Source organism: Typopeltis vanoorti, chromosome 10 (genome assembly GCF_054136105.1).
Source record: "Typopeltis vanoorti isolate ZY-2024b chromosome 10, IOZ_Tvanoo_1.0, whole genome shotgun sequence".
Classification (NCBI taxonomy): domain Eukaryota; kingdom Metazoa; phylum Arthropoda; class Arachnida; order Uropygi; family Thelyphonidae; genus Typopeltis; species Typopeltis vanoorti.
Genome location: NC_143558.1, coordinates 81041250 through 81063020, shown reverse-complemented (window position 1 = coordinate 81063020; position 21771 = coordinate 81041250). Strand labels below are relative to the sequence as shown.

The 21771-nt window shown below is 35.2% G+C and overlaps 1 protein-coding gene across 1 annotated transcript in view; it reads right to left on the bottom strand.

The window, feature by feature from the left end:
* LOC150102538 (RNA polymerase II-associated protein 1) overlaps positions 1–21771 on the bottom strand; it is a 754864-nt gene that overhangs the window by 142687 nt on the left and 590406 nt on the right. The window contains exon 29 of the mRNA XM_090399226.1: positions 2254–2389. Within this exon, the coding sequence (XP_090255352.1) occupies positions 2254–2389 (136 nt within the window). The remainder of the gene's footprint in view (positions 1–2253; positions 2390–21771) is intronic.

Sequence of the window (21771 nt, the reverse complement as noted above, 5' to 3'; positions counted from 1 at the left end):
TTGCCGATTACAGCTACACTGGAAGTTTTTTCCCCACTTGGCTAGACTATAGTAAATTTAGTTTAATCCTTTATCCAAGTGTAAACAAACAACGTTTGCGCCTGAAGTATCTTCGGGTATAGGTAAATATAACTTCTCCATTACTTCTTTAGTATCACCACCTCTGGGTCTGGCTCCCACTGATGAGACCTCAATAAAGGTCGAAACCGGTCTGGGTAGTGGCCCATCCCTTAATGCATAGTATTATACATGTACGCAAGGAGATGTGCTTTGCATTATGGGAGATACTAAGACAAGTAGTGATGAGAGCTTGGTTTGCCTTAGTACTGAAGATACTTCAGGAGCAAACTTTGTTTTCTTACACTTGGATAAAGGATTAAACTAAATTTACTATTACACCTACATGTTTCTCATAATCTCTCCAATGAATGTTAACCGTACAGCTAGACAACACTCTCTCTCTCTCTGCTGATAAACACATGAATGCGGGCTGTACACAGTGCCACTAACAGAACTGGACTCGCTCAATTCTGTGGCAGTGTGGGAATGTGTGGAAATTTTAATAGTATTTATAGCAAGACTGTATAATGATCATCCTTTTTTTTTCTGTGTAACCATATTCCATGACATTCAACTAAACAGCTCCTTCTATCCAACTCTACCTCACCCTATATTGCATGAAAACCACTTCCACTATTTGCTGCATATGTCTCAATCTGTGTGGAAACAATTCTTCTGCTATCCTCCAACAATTGCAACACCCTCCCTTCCTCTCTTTGCAAAAGAATGCCCATAATTCTCCTCTATTCCTGTTAGGACATCATTCTTTAAATCATGTTTCACTTGTGCCAATAATTTTGAACAAACCAGTTATGATTTATTTATTCATTTATTTTTTGCCTAATGTAAACTCTATAACTTAAATCGCAAAACTTATAATAAAAGAATGTTGCATAGTAATATATATATATATATATATATAAATTATCTATTTATTTATGTTACATGTTTTATTAATTGAAAATTTTACACAATTCTTTGGCAGCAAATTCTAGTAAACTGAATAATGTGCTATGAGGTGTATCCAGAATTTATCACCAAATAATATACAGGAGAAGGGGTTGCATATGTGGGTAGCATAGAGTAACTCATTAGCTCTGTTGACCATTTTACTTTCGTTCCAGTACTGTTTGTTGTCTTCTATGAATAATTTATGAGTGCTGTGCTAAAAAATCCCACCAGTTGTGATCATGGTGCAATATGGTTTTTGTTTGCAGAAAACAAACGTGTTACAGAAATTCACTGCCGACTGTGTAAGGTATAAGGGCCTAACATAATGAGTGACAGTAAGGTTAGGCAATAATGTAGCGTGTTTGCAGTGACCAGCCAAGTGTGGTAACAGACGATTCGGTGAAAAGAGTGAACATGAAAATTAATTGTGATTCCTCACTGAAGAAAAATCAACAAGCAAGATCCCTTTTCTTTCCATCTCCTTCAAAAAAAGTTCACCTTCTTCATTTTTGTAATGCTCCAAAAATTTTTGAGCTGATTCTGCTTGTTGCAGTTTATGTGCATTGGTCATCATTTCTGGGACCCATCTGGCACACAATTTTTTAGACCTCAGCTTTTCTGTCATGATTTCATGAATGACTGAGCATGAAACTTACAGGAATTCAAAAGAAACTTATGTCGAAAATTCTCAAGAATTTTTGTGTTCCCTCATTGCACCAAATCGTTTGTCACCCACACATTTGGATGGCCACTGCATTCTTCATAGTGAACAATGCCGCACCCTCCTTTAAGCAAATGGCACCACTGCCTAACCTTGCTGTCACTGATTAAGTTTGGACTAAACCTTACACATTTGTAGGTGAATTTCTGCAGCACTGTTGTTTTCCATCAATAAAAAGCATATCATACTATGAACCTTGCAACTGGAAGGATTTATTATCACAGTACTCATTATAAATTATTCATAGAAGACAACAAATGATAACAGAATGAAAGTTAAATAGTCAATAGCTAGCTAATGAGCCACTCTATGTTACTAAGCATGTGTGATCACTGTCCCATATCTTATGTGGTGGTAAATTCTGAACAGACCATACTTTTTGGTTATGCTTCATATCATAAAGTGTGTCTATGTTGGAAGAGGTACTCAGAAGGAAAGAGGAGAATAAGAAATCGAAATTCGTGATGGTTAAAGGTCACAAAGTTTTAAAACTGTTAAAAACAAAATTAATATGTACTTACAACTCATGAAAAGACATAATTCCATGCAGTTTTATATTGCTAAAATCCATACTGTCACTTCTTGTTGTGATGAAGATATGCTTCATACAAGCATGCATATAATTTTGCACAGTTTTGTGTAGAAATAAATCATTACCTGTAAAATTGAACAAGAGTCAATATTTTATTATTTACACTATAAAGAAAATAATACTTGAAATACAAATCACTAACTGTATTGATGGATGTGTTCCATGTTTCATTCAAAGTTACACCTATGATTATTAAAAAAAAAATAAAATAACCCAGAAACTTTATTTACAAAATCCTTCCCTATACAAATCTTCCACACTGGTAATCTGGTATCACTTTCAAGGACAGTAGTGCACATTATCTTTGTCCAGTGGGAGAGAGAACATCTGCCTACCCCTCCTGCCTTTTTTTAAAAATCATATCTTGTGACGTGTTAATCTCTTCCTTATGTAATCAAAAGCAATTACCTTTTGATAACTCAGAAAATTCCTCCTGTCCTCACAGATGCCATTTACACTTCTTCAAATGCCAGTATTTCATCAGCATTAATGGTAATTAATACTGATGAAATACTGGCATTTGACTTTGCATGACAATACATTTCAAATTCATCTACTTTACTTCTTCATTCCTTAACAGTAATTCTCTCTCTCGTCCTGTAACTTCAGTTCACTCCAAATAGGTATTATGAATGGCTTTTGATGGATAACTTGAAATCTTTATTATGCACCATAATGAACATAATTTTTCTACAATTATCTCTCCCAATTTTATGCCTTGTAAGGTTTAACAAATCACAGTCTCTTGAAAATTTATTTATCACTAGGTTAGACTATAATAGATTTAGTTTAATCCTTTATCCCAGTGAGAGCAAACAAAGTTTGCGCCTGAAAATATCTTCAGGACTAAATATAGTGTTGCACTATCTTATCCAGTAAGTAGTGCAACACCAAGGCAACTCGTGGCAAAGGTGGAGCAAGCTACCAGGCACTTCTAACCCAGTATCTCCCATAATGCAAAACACATTTCCTATGTGGATATGTATACTGTTATGCATTAAAGGGATTGGCCATCTACCCAGACTAGTTTCGACCTTAGCTTGCTCCACCTTTGCCACGAGTTGCCTTGGTGTTGCACTACTTACTGGATAAGATAGTGCAACACTATATTTAGTCCTGAAGATATTTTCAGGCGCAAACTTTGTTTGCTCTCACTGGGATAAAGGATTAAACTAAATCTATTATAAATCACAGTCTCCCCTAATTGCAAGCACATGGACAATGATGCAAGGAGGTTATGATTTTTGTTATATAAGACCTCAATTACATCACATATGGATTATTGTATACAGATTCTTGCTTCCACGTGAATGAGGATATATTAGAAAGGATCCAGAAATGATTGAACTAAGGTGGTTTTTGTTCTGTGGAATGTGGGGTATGAAGACAAACTGAGGAAATTCTCATGAATATAAGAAGGAGATGGAAAGAGATATGACTGAGACATAAGGTGGTAAGGAGCTGTTACTGATAACATTAATCCAGTAAATGTGGGAGATTATCTTTCACAAGAACCTCCACAGCTCAGTTGGTTTTGACGATGCCCCCTTTTGTTGAGAAGACTTGGATTCAAGTCCTATCTAGGATGCAAAGAACCTTTAGCAGTGCTTTTTTAACTGGAGGTGAGTTAGCTAGTCTCGTACAAAGGTGGCAGAGCCCCCACCCCCACAGAAACTTGGGGTTTTCATTCCATAAAACAAGCAAACTGGCCAGAAGAAGAACATATGCAATTGACAGCCATATTCAGAGCATTAATTAGGCTTTGAATAAGCCAAGTTTGCTTGTTTTGTGGACAGGCCATTGGGCTTAACATGTAAGGAAAAATGGGTATAACAGAAGGATTAGAAGTTGTACAAAAAGGGTGTGAACAAGGGAGTAAGGAGCAAGTTCTTTGCATGGAGAGAGTGTCAGGTGAGCGTGGAAATGGTTTTAAGGCATAGCTCAATGATCTTTTGATGTGATGGTGACGATCTCCCATTATGTATCTTAATTCCATGGAGATACAATGTTAATACAGTAATAATTTGTTTACAAAATTATGGCAAGATAATTTAGTGTATATAGTAGTCATAATTAACTGACACATTATTTTAGCAGACCAAATTTAGCTGTAGGATGGAGAGAATGAACTATTTCAAATGATATTTTTAACTTTCAAAACATTTTAAAACAAAACAATATTTTGCTTTTTATCTGTTTGACAGAGAATCCAGGACAGTAATCATATTTGTACTGTTTTGTTCATATTTTTTCACATTAACTGCCATTTTTGATTACCTCTGCCTCCTACTAGTTTTCAGAAAATAGAGCTAACATTAAATAAATAAATAGTGCAGCATTTCAATAGTAAAGAAGATAATGAGATGGTAAAAGCAAAACTTTTCTGTGATACAAAAGAAATCATTGATAAATAAATAAATATGATAAATAAACTGAGCCAACTGTAGAATTCAGTAAGTTTTCATTTCCTTCATAATTGGCAAGGATATCAATCATTTCAAATACTGATTTAGATAAGTTCTGCAAAGAAACTGATAAATGTGCATTTTATCTGTAATTTAGTACATATGACGAGTGAACATTATATCTTTTTTAAGTCATGCTTTTAAATCAAATGGAGGGTTGATCTAAAAGCATTCAGTTTTTACCAACTCAACACATTCACAGAAAATGCATTCCACTCCCCAACAACTCTCTGTGCAAAGAAAGTGTATCTCATGCTTGTTCACACCATTCTTACAAAGCTTTCAGGGATAGCTTCTTGTTCTATCCCTGTCTCTTTCAATTCTAAGAAAAATTTCTGTCACATTAGCATAGTAACAATCCCTTAGGAACATGTATATCTCAATCATATCTCTCCCCTCCCCATCTCATTCGCAAGTCTGAAAATGGTATTCTCTCAATCTGTATTCAGTACCCCACATTCTATAGTCCCTTTTTTAATTTTCCCACTGCATAAAGGAGGCTCCAAAAGAGAAATAGCATATTATAGGCCAATCAGCATCTGAGGAGTGGTGGTTAAGGTATTGGAGAAAGAATTCAGGACTGGTGGAAAGGAATATGATACTTTATAAGACAACATCGTTTTTCGAAGGGTAGCTCTTGCCTTAGTAATTTGCTTACTTTTTTTTTTATAATAAAGTGACAATGGAGCTGGATAAAGTAAAGGGTTACTAAGTGTTATTGCTCAACTTTGCAAAGGCATTTGATAGGCATAAACTGAAGCAAATGGAGATGGATGTAAATCTGGTGATTTTGGATTAGAGGGTGGCTGATGGACAGATATCAAAAAGTGGTTTATAGAGGAGCTGAGTCCAGCAAAATGCAAGTAACCAGTGGTGTACTATGAGGATCAGTGCTTGGTCCTGTGTTGGTTATTTTGTACATCAATGATACAGGAAATTATTTAACAGGAAATATCGGTCTTTGCTCATTATGCTAAATTGGGAAGAGCAATGGTATATGATGGTGTTGCAGGGATCCCGATGGAAGACTTAAATAGACTAGTTTGAACAGGGAGTTGAAGTTTAAAGGGTGTATTGCAAAGTCAGTGAAAATATAAAGGGAGGAATAGTGCAAATGTGAGTGTAAGAGTGACAGTGTTATATAACTGTGTTAATGACAGGAATGGGCTGAATGTTGATGAGGAGAGAACGATTTCGGTTTGGGTTAGTCCAGTTCGGACCCATCATATGTGTGCAAAGATGTCTACATGTGTAAGGCATTAGAGAATAATAGAGATCTGCAAGTTGTCCAACTGTGCCAGGCAGACTGCAGACAAGACAATACAAAAGAACAAACAGGTAGATTATTATGTCTGGACATGAATGCTAGGAGTATCAGAAACAAAGGGATAGAGTTTGTTGCCTTAGTCAATATGTTGAGATCTCAGATTGTAGGTATTAGTGAGACCTGGCTATCAGAATCCGCCCTACTAACTGGTATTGAGTTCAAGGGTACAGTATTTTTAGAGAGGATAGTTTAGGTTAGGAAGAGACATGTTGCTAATGATATTGGATGACTTGAATCCAGTTAGAGTTGAGAACTATGATTGTAGTAATACTACTAACAATATTTGATGTGGCAGTGAGTTTGAAGCCACCTGGTGTGAGGTGGATTCTAACAAGACATAGTGGGGTGTTGTTACAGACCAGGTAGATCGGTTGCTAGTGATGAAGAAATGCATCACCAAATAGAAAAGATGAGCACGAAAAGAGTAATCATAATGGCAGACTTTAATTATCCAAATATTGATTGGGTAGCAGTAGAATCTCATAAGAAGAATGAAAATGCATTTATTGAGCTGTTGGGGGGTAAAACTTCCTTAAGCGGCATGTGACAGAAGGAACTCGAGAGCAAAGAGTGTTAGATTTGATTATAGTGTCAGAGGGCGTTTCCAGTTAAAGTTGTAACTATTCTGCCTCTGGTTGGTGATGATGATCATGCGGTACTCACTTGTGAAGTGACTAAGTTTATGAATGTTCCATTCAGAAAAGGTTACATGCTGAACTACAAAGCAGGAAATTATGACCAACCGAGGAGTATACTGAGTTCAGTGGAATGGGATCGGTTGCTGGATGGAAAGAATATCGAGAGTGCATGGGAAGCATTTCGACAACACTTGAATGATGCGATATCAGAATGTGTTCCGAGAGTTCAAAGAATAAATAGAGTAAGAGTCAAATGGATGTGTAATCTTATTAAGCAAGAGATTCATAAGAAAAGGAAGACATGGAAGGAATACTGTGTGCATAAGAATGATGTCCGTTATGAATGTTATAAGCAGCAGGCTAGAATAGTCATAACTGTTGTACAGAAAGCAAAGTCTGAGTATGAAAAGAGCTGGCTCTGAGTGCTAAAGACAAACCACAAGAATTCTACTGATATGCTGCAAGTAAAAGAAAGATTGAATATGAAAGAATAACTCTTCTGAATGCAGATGATGTGAGGGTGACAGATGCAAAAGAGGTTGTTTAATTAATGAGTGTCCATTTTGTTAAAAGCTATCAACCTGGTGTATGCAACATTGAGCTTACTGTTACCTGTTCACTAGATGAAGAAATACAGGTATATGAGGATGAGGTATTAGAGCTGTTGCACAAACTGAATAAGAATTCAGCAATAGGGACTGATGCGATATCAGCACATGTGCTAAAAGAGTGTTCAGCCAGACTGGCCATTCCTTTGACCAGGATGTTTAATATGAGTCTTAGAACAGGGAAGATTCCACAGGAATGGAAGGAATGTATGGAAATTCCATTGCACAAGGGTGGTGCAATGATCGATGTATCCAACTATCAACCGATTAGTATCTCAGGAGTGGTGGTGAAGATTTTGAAAAAATTGGATAGGGCTTGCATTCAGAAATGGGTTGACAGTGAATCTCTACTTTGCAATGAACAACATGGGTTTACTAAGGGAAGATTATGTTTTAGCAACTTGCTCACATTCTATAACAATGTTACCATTGAACCTGACAAGGGGAATGGATACAACCCTGATGCTTTTGGATTTTGCTAAGGCTTTTGACAGAATACAGCAGCAGACTGCTGCATAAATTGGAGAAATGGATCTAGGTTATAGAATATTAGCATGGATAAGAGGATGGTTGACTGACAGATATCAAAAAAGTGGTATACGGGGGTTGTGAGTCTGCAAGATTTAAGGCAACCAGTGGCATACCACAAGGATCAGTGCTTGGTCCACTGTTATTCAATCTGTACATTAATGATATTGGGAAGGATTTGACAAGCGACATACAGCTATTTGCTGATGATGCAAAGATAAGTAGGGTAATCAGGAATGCTGCTGATATGCAGTACTTGCAGAATCATTTGAATAGGCTGGAATTGTGATCATGTAAAAATCAGTGTCAGTTCAATGTGAGTAAATGTAAAGTCATTCACTTTGCCATGATTAAATATCCAAAGTTGTATTATATTGTGGGATTAGGCTAGAAGAAACTGATGAGGCTAGGGATCTTGGAGTGTTAATAGATAGGAAGTTGAAGTTTAGGGGCCATGTGACAAAGATTGCAAATACAACTCAAAAGATAATTACAATGCTGAAACAAATGTTCCCATGAAAGATAAGGATGTTATTTTGCCTCTTTACAAGGCCTTGATAAGACCTCACTTGGACTACTGTGAGCAGGTCTGGTCTCCTGGTCTCCGTTGTGATTCTGATATATTGGAGAGAGAGAGAGAGAGAGAGAGAGAGAGAGTACAAAGGAGAGTGTTAAAATTGATATCAGGATTGTGGAATATTGATTATGAAGCAGATTGAGAATTTGTAGACTGCAGATTAGCAAATAGGAGGAAAGAAGGGTGAAGGGTGATATGATTGAGATGTACAAACATCTGAAAGGGTCATACAGGATTTCAGCTGATGGAATTTTTAAATTCATGCAGTATGGGGAAAAGACAAGAGGACATCCTTGGAAACTGAGAATGAAGGTTGTTAAGAAGGGGGGTGAGGACTAGATTTTTCTCTCATAGGGTGGTGCATGATTGGAATGGATTGCCATTGGATGCTGTGACTGAAAGCAGTGTGAACGAATTCAAGAATAAGTATGACAGCTGGTGTGAATAGTATAGCGTCCTTCGATGAGTCTCTGACTCCCTGGAGGTCTCTTTTAATAATAATAATATCATGGTTGTTGAAGAACATACTATCAAGAAATGACAGAGAAGTTATTGTTCCCCTTTATAAGGCCATATCTTGACTACTGTGTGTAGATCTGGTTACCCAGATTCCATGGGGATAAAAAAGTGGCAGAGAGGATCCAGAGCAGAGTGACAAAGATTGTGGCAGGTCAATTGAATGCTCCCTATGAGAATAGATTGAAGGTCTGTGGGCTTCATAAACTAGATGATAGGCAAAAAAGAGGTGATAGAAGCATATAGGATATTAAAGGGGTTTTATAGGATCGACAGTGAAGACTTTTTTTCTGTACATGCAGGAAAGGAGAGAATGAGGAGTCACTCATGGAAATTGAGTGACTCCTCAATTATGAGTGCTCTGTCAGTGAATGCATTTAAGGAGAGGTACGATAAGTACTGTGTATGAATCTCCTGCAGTGAGTCTTCTGACTCTATGGCGATACCTGTATAATAATAATAATTTCCATTATTATTATTATACATTTATATTAAATTATTATACATTAAATTTCCATTTGGTAACCTCATTTCCATGAAAATGAGGTTACCAAATCTGCAACAATAATAGACATGTGGCCTGATTTTTACTTGTCATCTTGTTGTCTTTAAAACAATTTTATTTCATTTACTCTAGAAAACATGGCACAAATTTTGAATTATGTTGCCTTTCTTATGCTACATTTACACCTGGAATATAAAAGCAAAAGGTTAATGGAAGTGAAGGCTAAAGTTTTCGCACAGTTAAACAAGGATCAAGCTTTCTGCCAAGAAATCAGGTTGTAAAATAAGTATCGAAATGGCAGCTACTGAAACCACTTCTGACTCAACAGAAATGAATATCTTATCATATCAAGTGTCATCTCCAGGAGGTTGACTATTATGGATTTTCATATATTTCTTCTGACTTGAGCTATTCCTTATCCCTCACTTCTTCCTTGTAACAAATCTTTTTGAAGAATTTCATGCCTCACAATAAGACTGATGTGTAAGTGTACACACACATACATACAGTCATACCTCAAATTACAACAGGGTTCTGTTTCGATGATCCCACTGCAAGTTAGAAATCGCTATATGAATCATAAGAACATGTTAACAAGAACATGCATGAATGCTAAATGTGAAAGTTTTGTTTATAGTGAAATGTACAAATTAATGTAATGTACAAGTTATAACATCAATTTACTGTATACAATATTACTGTAATAAATGATGAAACATGTGTACAGTGCTTCTGTGCACTTACCAGTAAAATAATCAGAGCAGACTGACTTGGAAACCTATGGAGCAAAAGTAATTCTTCAAAGTTGCAGTTTTATTAACTGTACCATTCATCAAAAGAGGCAGTCATTATCAACCAATTCTCCAAATTCACAAACTACAACAGAGAACTCAGAGGATGGTTCATGAGATGAATATCTTGTAAGGTCTAAACATCTTTAAGGAATTAGTCTGCACAGGGACTTTATAAACTTCTCTGTGGCAAGTAATTGAATAATGCTGTTTACTTTGTTAATCTCCATGTTTGAATCCATTTCTTCAAACAACAGAATTGTTTTATTAACAAAGGCAAATGCTTCTGCCTGGTTTTTCATTCTAAACTTTTTTCCCCCTGTTAGAACTCAGATTGTTGTTGTTCTGGTGTTTTTCCTCTCTTCTTCTTTTGCAATTTTCTGTGCTTCTAACTTTATAAGGGCTTCATTTGAGAACTCTTCTCCCACAACTTCAACCAACTGCTCTGCATCTTCATTGTCAAACTCCAACTCTTTAGCTAGGAACACTATCTTGTCATCTATCACTTGTAAAGGTTTGTCTTTGTCAAATTCTGTGAATGTATGAACATGCATTTGCAGTCACCTTTTCCAAACACCATTTATACACTCTACTGTCACATCTCACTCCATGCTGAATCTACACTGAACAACATAAGATATTATATCCCTCTCTAATGTCTCAGAGGGTTTTCACACCTTCAGTAGCACCTGAAAAAACGTATTTTCTAACTAAATAGTATTCAGTAAACGCATTATGACATGACTGTCATAATAAATACGAGTGGTCATAATTCGATTACTAACTGTGTGTGTATATTTTATTTATTTATTTTTCTGTATGTTCTTTATTATTACTTCCAGTTTAGTACTCTCATCTCTTTTTTCGACTAAATCTTCAATTAATTGAAGTCAATGAATCTCTTCTATTCATGGACAGCAATCTTTAACAATCTCATCAAAATTTTTACATTCTTCTACTATCTTCAGTTTGCTGTATTTCATGTTCTAAACGGTGGTGTAGCTAGAGCTTTTGCCACCCGGGGCAATCCCTGAGTTCGCTGCCTCTCTCAATACACACCAAAAATACTATAAAAAGTCAAAACGACGTATAGGGAAATAAATTGAAAACCTATGTTTATTTTTGAAGTAAAACTTTAATTCCAACATTCTAAAATGTTATTTTTCTTGCTTTTCAGTTAACAAAATTGTTGATAACATTGGCAAAGTCTATTTCATAGTAATGTAGGTAATTCTTAATCAATTTTATTTAGAAAAACTCCTCTCACAACTAGCAACACTTACAGCAATTGTGAGGAAATTTCACAGTAGTATTACAATAACTGGAAATGAGTTCTTGAGACTGTATTTTAGAATTAATCGTGAAAGTTCAAAAAGGTTCAAAGTGCTGCCTGGGGCGGACCGCCCCCTCTGCCCTCCCCTAGCTACGCCAATGGTTCTAAATGAAACTTCCTGAAGTATTCTAAACAAGTTTTCATTTTTGTAGCCTATTTATATTTAGCTGAATAATTCTTTAGATAAATGAAATCTGGTCAAGGTTCTTTATTTCTACTTTTATTTTTCTTTGTCTTACTTTTAATTTTGAAACAACTAGAGTGTGGTCTGAGAGTGTGTGTGTGTGTATATATATATATATATATATATACATATATACATACATACATACATACACACACATATTTGTATATACATACATATCATTCTTAAAAGCCTTTTCATTGTTTTCAGATGCACTCGATCCAAGATTACCTTCTTGATGGCTTTGAGCCATCACCTGCATTACCATGCTACTAGAGTTTAATCTATGGTTCCTATTTTTGTAATCTTCTTCCCTGGATGTATATAGCACAGTCCATTGCAGGAGGAGTCCAATTTCTTCTGTTTTTTAATCTGTGATCCATAATGTGCAGTAGAAAGATGGTGAAGCTCTAATTTCCACCAGCTTGTAATATCAATGCCATTACAGTTATGCTGTAAATTTCTGGAGATCAGCCTTTCCGACATTATTTATCTTTACTCTCAAGTGAGTACTGATAAGACCTAGAGTTACTTCTTTCTATCAAATATCACCATTGCTCAAGATAGATATATTTTCAGGGGCTACTGTAGAAGCTCAAGGTCAAAAGAGTCTCTCTATACTCTTGCAGGCATTTCCATACTTCTCTGTTGTCTCTCCGGCCAGACAGAGATGTATGGTTTGGAAAATGGGAGTTGAAATTAGCTGAATATAGGCACCATCATTACTTGCTCCTCTTTTTTCCACTGACACTTCTAATGCTGATGATGCCTAGGATTGAATATAGACACCATCAACATTATGAGCATCAATGGAGAAAAAAAGCTGGAGCTACCAGAACTACACAATACCATGTATATTACCAAAATATACATCTAAATAATAAGTGCAAAATAGTATATTCGGGCAACAGTCACCAAGGACGGTTAAACTTATTTGGGTTTTTGGTTCCACAGAATATTCTAAGAGGGGAGAAACAGGAATTTCTCAGGTCACTAGAAAGGACACCTAACATTAAAATCCAAATCTTGCTGTAGACATAAACAGTAGGAATAAAAAATAAATCTCAGATATAGAAATGTTTTGGTAAATTATATATATATATAAAAAATAATAAAAAAAAAGAAAAACAAAAGAACAAAGCTAATTAATAATAATGATTAAGTACTGTTGAATTTCTATTCAGTATGTGGATAGTCATTATTAACACTACATTCCAACATAAAGACATGCAAAAAAAAAAATAAAAATTGCATGGAGAAAATATACAAGAAATAAGAAGTCATTAATTATGTTAGAGTTTACAGTAATATTTTCAGCAGATACAAGTGTATACAGGAGATGAGTGACTTCTAAAAGTGAACCACTGACTCAAATATGCACATATTATAGAAGAAAAAGTGAATGTGAAACTAACACTACCAAATCTTAGAGACCTAGTGAAAAGTCTGAAGAAAATATTAATTCAGTAAACAAAAGCATGCGATGAAACTGCCTGCAATAAAAAAAACAAAAACAGATCCTCTCAACAGACTTAAGAAGTTACACAGGCAGTTCTAAAAAAAGAAAAACTCTTTGGAAGTTCCAATATAGAAAGTAAAGTCAGCATGTGTCCATAGAGAATATAGAGAAAAATGTTAAGAAAGTTATGTAAAAGAAGCAAACCAGTAACAAAACAAGTAATGGTAAGTAAAAAGTATTTTTAACTTGGGTATAGTTATGTTAAAGATACCAAGCAATTTTAAACCTAGTTTTACTCCATTTTTTCCAAGTAAGCAAACAGACAAAATGTCAAGTTTGCGCCTGCAATTTATGCAAGACTAGCTGATCCCACAGGTAGTGCAAGACCAAGGCAACTCGTGGTAAAGGTGGAGCAAGCTCTGATCACTAATCTTAATATTTACCCTTAATGCCAAAACACATCTCCAAGAAGGGGATGTATGATGTTTTCACTGATGAGACCTCAATAAAGGTCGAAACCGGTCTGGGTAGTGGCCCCTTGCCTTTAATACAAAACATCATACATCCCCTTCTTGGAGATGTGTTTTTTCATTAAGGGTAAATATTAAGATTAGTGATCAGAGCTTGCTTCACCTTTACCACGAGTTGCCTTGGTCTTGCACTACCTGTGAGATCAGCTAGTCTTGCATAAATTGCAGGTGCAAACTTGACATTTTGTCTGTTTGCTTACTTGGAAAAAATGGAGTAAAACCAGGTTTAAAATTGCTTGGTATCTTTAACATAAGTCATGGTAAGAATATAAAAGATAAATATTATGAGACAGCAAAATGTACTAGAAGATCCTACTGAAAAAGTTAAATTGAGAAAAAAGATGTGACAAAGGTGACATAAAAGCAAAAGTAGTTCTGCATGTGTGGAGTAAATCTTATTCTTTGAAAAACTGTTAAATGTTAGCAGAGAGAGAATGGTGATGGATATATCCAAGAGGAATTCAGGCACAAGTACATTTTAGTATCATTAGAAATAGAGAAAGTTGTCAGAATCAATGATGTGGAAAGATAGCTGGAATAGATCATATGAGACCATAATGCTCAGGAATAATGATGCCATAAAATTTTTACAGTAACTATAATATAGAATTCAAATGGCATGGTTAGAAGGCTGAATTTTGAATGATTATACCAGAGACCTCATAGTACACATCTATAAAAAAAGGAAATAAAACAAGGCGAGAATGGAATATGAATTTCCCTCCAGGTAAGATTTATGCAAACATATAGTTAAACTGTTAAAGTGAAACTTGGAAAAGAACAACTTTGATTTAGGATTTATAAGGAAAAGAAACATGAGGTGGAATGAGAGAGTTAAAGAAGCAATTAAGTTAAAAAATAAAGTTTTCGGAAGTTTATGAAGACTAGATAAAATGATGATAGATTTCTTTATAAATCAGTAAGGATAAAAAGCTGGGTTGAATTTACACACAAGATGGAAGAAGATGTTAATGGGAACAAAAAATGATATAACGAAGAACAGAAGAAATTAAGAGCCAGGATTTTTAAAAAATAGGGATGGAAATCTTGTGCCTACTGGAAGAGCGATTTAGGATGAAGTAGCAACATTATTTTAAAGATCTATTATATAAAGATGAAAGCCACAGTGAAATATATTGAAATAAATATTGTGGTGATATAGATAATAAGGAAATAATCTGGCAGAGGTTGGAGATGATATCTGATGATTGCACCAAGGGGATTATTGTTCAAATATATAAAGGAGGTTCAAGATAGGAGTGTAGTAATACACATTATTACGCCACCTATGCAGAGATTTATGAAAGGAAATTGGCAACAAGAATAAGAGATAAAATAGAGAAGAGCAGTTTGGTTTTAGAAAAGGGCAATCAACTGTTAATCTGATTTTTGCTGTAAGAGAAAAATGATAGAAAGATGCTGGGAATTTGGAAAAGCCTCTGATTGGGTTCAATGGGAAAAAAGTCTGGGATCATCGGAAAAGACAGGCATAGAAAAAGAAGAAATAGTCATGGAAAGAATATGTATGTTAAGTCTAAGAGCTGTGTGAAGACTAAATTTGGTAATTTGGAATGGTATACACTTAAAAGTGGACTGCAACAAGGAAGTGTTATCTCTACTGCTGTTCATCATGGTGATGAATAGCATTCTAGATGGTTAATGACCAAAAAGGAGAAACAGCTGAAAACAGGAGAAACTCTAGCTGACTGGACTCTATCATCTTTATACTGTGTAATGATTTCCCACTCAATTTCTGCAAATGTGTAACCTATGGTTTCACAAGTTCTACTAAACAAGTGATGGGATTTTTGTGTCATTAGAGAAGACAGATGACAAGGAGAAAAACAAAAATGCCAATTCTATCTAAACAGTAAAGTAAGAAATTAATAAAATACAGAAATATTTGGGGAAATTTGAAGAAAAAAAAAAAAAAGCAGTCATAATGATAAGACCTGCTAGAGATCTGTTTTATAACATTGATTAGTCATTACTAATATCATGTTCCCACATAAAGATAGGCATAATTGAGCTGCCTGGTTGGCCGAGTGGTTAGAGTATCCACTCTCCAACCAAAAGGCTGCGGGTTTGAGTCCTGCCATGGGCATGGCGGGATTAAGTACAAGATCGACATAATAGTCGAAATGAAACAAAAGACAAAAACAGGTGAAAGCTTTCTAAGCAACAAACACAAATGTTATATTCAAGAAAAGAAAGAGTAGCTATAGTATTCAACACTAAATATGAGGATAAACTTCTTGAATGGCATGCAATATCAAGTACAGTGATATGGGAAATATCAGAATGGGGAACTGGACAATGAGTCCTATTGTGCTTGTGGTCCCACAGAAAGTTCTACAAAGAAAGAAAGATCTAAACAGCAGAGTAGGAAATGATTACCACACATAGCAATGTTTTGTGAAAATTTGGAGAAAAACACAAAACTAATAATAATGTTAAATTACCTGCTGGATTTTTGTTCAGGAGATGGATTAGTTATTATTAAAACCATGTTCCAACATAAAAATGTGCACAAATTCACAAAGAGAGAAGATGTAAGAAATGTCTCACTGCCCATGCTATAGCTGATAGTGATGTTTTTCCACTGGTTCAGGACATAAGCCTATACAGGATTTGAAATAGGAAGTAATCACTATTTAATTTGAGCAGGATGAAATTGGATTTTATATTGAACAACTTTCAGGGATGAACTGTAGACTCAAATAGCAATATGTAAACATATGACTGAAGAAAAAAAAATGAAAGAGTTTGAAAAAAAAAAAAAAAACTTTGCAGAAAACATTGACTGATTCTGCAAGAGAGGTATGTGGTGAAGTTGTCTGTAAGCACAGAAAAATCAGAATTCCTTGATGGATTCAGGAAGTTAAAGAGACAGTCAAGGAAAAGAAGAAAGTATATCAAAAGTTCCTGGCAAGTGAGTCAGCTTGTATACAGAGAAGAAAAGTAAAAAGTGAAGCACTGTGTAAAACTAGCTAAACAAAAGTCATGGTAAGGCTTTCGTAAGAACATAAATAAATATCAGAAAGGCGGCAAAATATTCTGGAGGCTATCGAAAAAAGCTTAGAAATGGAGGAAGAAGTACTGTAAAAGGAATCAGAGATGATAAAGTTGACAAGAAAGCTGAAGATAAAGATATGCTAGATGTATAGGGTAATTACTTTGAAAACTGCTAAATGAAACAAATAGTCAGCACAGTGGTAGAAAACTCTCAACAGGAATGCAGTCACTAATACATATCCATACTTGAAGTAGAAAATATCATCAAAAACCTGAAATGTGGAAAGTCAGCTAGAATAGATGAAATTTGACCAGAAATGCTCAAAAAATAGAGGTATAAAAGTTTTACAATGGCTGTATTACATAATTCAGAAGGCCTTGTCAGAGGGTTGAATTCTGGATGACTGGAGCAGAGCTTTGGTAGCACCCATCTATAAAAGGGAAATAAAATTGAATATGAAAATTACAGAGAAACTTCCCTACTGAGTATTCCTGGTAAGATTTATGTAAGTATACTTCAGAAATGGCTAAAAACAATTGTAGAAGGGATGCATGGTGAAGAACAAGTAGATTCAGGTCAAATGGACATTGTGAGGATCAGATTTTCACTTTAAGACAAATCAAGCAATATAATGTTCCATTTACACTGTAATGTTCCATTCACAATAAAAATACACAGTCTCTGTTTAAGCTGTAAGTCAGCAGTTAGAATTAAAGGAGTACAGGAAGATGGTTTGATGTTAAATCAGGTATATTACAAGGGTGCACATTATCTTCATTGCCCATATGGATCACATTATGAAAAAAACTACTATTAAATCTGATATGAAAATTGGTGATGTTAATCTTAGCTCTTTACAATCAGTATGTTATTTTCGACCACAAAATTAATTAAATAAGATAACTGAAACTGGGTTTTACTGGTCAGAATTTGCCTTGAACAGAAACCAAGGGATGATCCTACGTGACATTTGGAAATCACTTATAAGATCTCTCTCTCCACACATCAGAGTTTAATTTCCTGGCTAACTATAGAGTGCATCTGCTGAACCATGACTGACCATGTGCTAGCATCCATGCTCCACATATTTATATTGTGTAACGGTTCCTATGCATTCAGTATAATTTTTTCAGTTATGTATTGATTCATAATCAAAACTTGTTGTTTTAAGTTTATATTTGTATGTTAATCAAACCCAGAAGAAGCCATTAGTTAATGTGGAGAAAGTAGTCAGTTACTAGTTCTATCAAATTATGGCCAATAAAACCCAATTTCAGTTATCTTATTTACTTAGCTCTTTACTTTATGCAGGTGATGTTTTCAATGAAAATAGGCAGAAACATTGAAAATATCAACAATAGTATCCTGAAAGGTGAACATATAGAACAAATAAAACATTTAAGCTATTTAGACACAACTTTTAGTGAAGGTGATAAATTATATATGGAAATAGACAACAAAATTAGTAAAGCTTGTATGGTAGGAAATCAGTTGAATAAATTTATATGGAATCAGAAAGAAATTATTCAAAATGCTAAATTAGCTATATAAAATTAGCTGTATAAAAGACAGTGTTCAAACCAATTTTAACTTATGGATCTGAGAGCATAATTAGAAATAAAACACTTAAAGACTGGGAACCCAGATATGAGAGTTCTGAGAAAGATTAGTGGAGTGAGCAGATGGTACCAATGGTATTATCACATTAAAAATGATGATATTAGGAAAGAACCTGCCATTGTTAGCATTCTGGAATGTGTTAGTGAAGCTAATCTCAGGTGGTATGGTCACAAACACAATGGGAGAGGAAAGATTAGCAAAACAAGTGTTCTTTGCCAGTTGGCAGGGAAAAGACCAAGATGTAGATGGATTGACACAGAAAAAAGTGGCTTAAAAGACAGAAATATAAGCTGTGATAATGTTGAAGTCTTGACAGATAACAGATTAATTTGGAGGAAAATTGATGATTGGAAATTAGTAATGGTGTAACTTCATCTAGATTATCATAATGATCCTGTACACCTCCTGAGGGTACATCAGGAATTTGATGATGATGATGATAATACTATTAATAATAATCAGCAGCATGCAGTTTAACTGTGTGCATATAATTGTTAAGCCAAGTAACTGCAAACAAATTACATGGCTAAGAAATAGATATTTATCCTTTCTTTCTTATTAAAATGTTTTGGCTCATTTGCATAACATCATGTAGTATCATGAAAACTTTGAGTGTTACAGTTAAAACATTTTCTACCTAGGCTAAGATATCTTAATCTGCATAATTCTACCAAAATGATCTCTTTACATATCATACTCTGGTGAAAAAGACACAGGTCAAAAATTGGTGATTTTTATTTATACTGCTTAAAATCATGTGGATGCAATTTAATCAGAAGCCACACCTGTATTTACAATAATCATTGTGGATAAGTGGAAGCAAATCTTATATTGCATTCAAGTTAGAACACAAACTGAATAATTAAGAGCAAAATGTACCAGACAATACATATACATAATAAAGTTATAATAACTTTTCATAGAAAGCTATTGTGTCTAAATAAACAAAACTATTTGTAACCATTTCATAAAACTAATATACCTAAGCAGAAAGTACAAGGAATACTAGTTACATTAAATGAATTATTACCAAATATATGTCTAAAGTATTTGTTACTTGATTATTGAATTACTTAAGGAATACACAATGTAAACTGGAATATAAATTAAAATAAACTTTAACACATACTTCCTATTTTTCGGCAAACGTCATGTTGCCATCTTCATGGGAACTTAAGATTAAGACATGTGCGCGCAGGCACTAGAACAGCAAATGAGGTCGAAGAAAGGAGACTACTGTTATTCCTAAAGTCCTGATGGTGCACCCTAGCTGGCTATCTTAGGTATTCTTGGCCGTTGGGCTGAAGTTCTCATGATGTACGTTTCCCATATTTAGGGGGAAGTCTCATGCATCCAAATTTGTTGAGGTTGGGCACGTTTTTTAGGGCTGAGGCTGATTCTATGAATAGTCTTTCAAATTTATACTTGCTGCAGTGTATTATTGTGGCTTTCTTCCAAAGTATTCTGTGGTGAATATCAAGATCATAGTCTGCAAGCCCACAATGGCTGTAATGGTGAAACCGGATGTAGTCCTTGTGTTCTGAAATTCTGATATTCGCTGTCCTGCCTGTTTGGCCAAAATAGGACAGTTTACAGCTGCAAGGGACCTGGTAAACACCAGGTAGGTCTAGGGGAAGTGGTTGGTCTTTTGTGGAGCGGATAAGGGATGCCAATTTTCTATATGATTTGTAACAAGAGGTCAGGTCATATTTTTTAGAATTTTAGTTATTTTTTTAGAGGTGCCCTGGATGTAGGGGATAGAGATTGATTTAGAGTAATCTTTATTGTGTAGGGGTGGGGGGTTGTGGTTTACTGGTTTTAGTATTTTTTGGGAGTTGAAGCCATCAGCTGAGAAAGTATTAAGGATGTGATTCAGTTCAGTGGTTAGGGCCATGTCATTAGAACATATTAGTTTAACTCTGTTATGTAGTGTCTTAATAACACCATGTTGTTGTGTGTGTGTGTGTGTGTGTGGGGGGGGGTTGTTGGTGAATATATCTGCCTGTATAAACTGAGAAAACCAAGGTTTCATCAGGCTGGCGGGTGATTAGTGTCGAGGAAAAGGAGGCTGTTGTTATCCTCTTTTTTCAAGGTGAACTTGATTCGGGAGTGTTTGTTGTTTAAGTGTGTTAAGAAAGAGAGGAGTGTATCTGAACCATGTGGCCAAATAGTGAACACATCATCAACATAGTGAAGCCATATAATAAGTTTTTGTGGGGCAGAGTTTAAGGCTTTCTCTTCAAAAGTCTCCATAAAGAAGTTGGCCAGGGGTGGGGAGAGTGCTGACCCCATGGCTGTCCTCTCTATCTCTTTGCAGAATTTTCCCTGCCAGACGAAATAGCCTGAGTTCATTGTGAACTGAAATAGGGCTGAGATATTGGAAGGGAATTTGGCTTGGATGAGCTCTAAGGTTTCCTTGAGTGGGACATTTGTGAATAGGGAGGAGACGTCAAAACTGACCATTATGTCAATATGTTGGAGTGAGAGGTTTTTATACTGGCTTTGAAGTGGGCTGAGTTTTTTATGCGTGATGGTGTGTTGCCAGTATAGTGTGTGAGCTCTTTGGCTAATTTTTACGTGGAGGAGTCAATGCCATCCACTATGGGACGTAACGCCACATTTTGATTTTGTTTATGAATTTTTGGAAGTCCATAAATACTGGGGGGGGGTGTCTAGAGTTAAAAGGTTTTAGTTTGTTGGTAACTTCAACAAATGAAATCTAACCACAAACCAAGAAGTGACCTTCTTAAGGAGCCTATGGAGTTTTCTGATTTGTGAGTTGGTGGGATTATATTCAATAGGGAGGTAGGTAGCCCAATCTAATAATAAAGCACTAAGCTTCATTGTGTAGTCAGTTTGGTATATATTAAAGTATATATTAATATATCAGTATATATTAAAGTTTATTTTAATTTATATTCCAGTTTGCATTGTGAATTCCTTAAGTAATTCGATAATCATGTACAGCCAACGTAAGCCTTTCTACAAGTATTTGTTACTACAATATATTCTGGAAGTTTATTGCTTCAATCAACTGTTATTTGCTTTATCTCTAAGGTTTTCAAGCTACAAAATCAGTCTTTTTTCATAAGTGAAACCATTCAGCAGTCACTCGCTTCTGCAACATCTCCAGTAATCAACAGCTTTTCTAAGCTAGAATTCTAAACTTCAATACAGTAATTCTAAGTCAGGCCTAACCATAGTTCTATATAGAAAAATAATTACTTCTTTGTGAATAATAGCCAAGCACCTACAAATTAATGAAAGAATTCTGTTTGCAGTCCTGGCTGCATTACACACTATTTAGAAAATTTCATGTTGGACTGCACTTTTATTTGTAAGTCATTTTC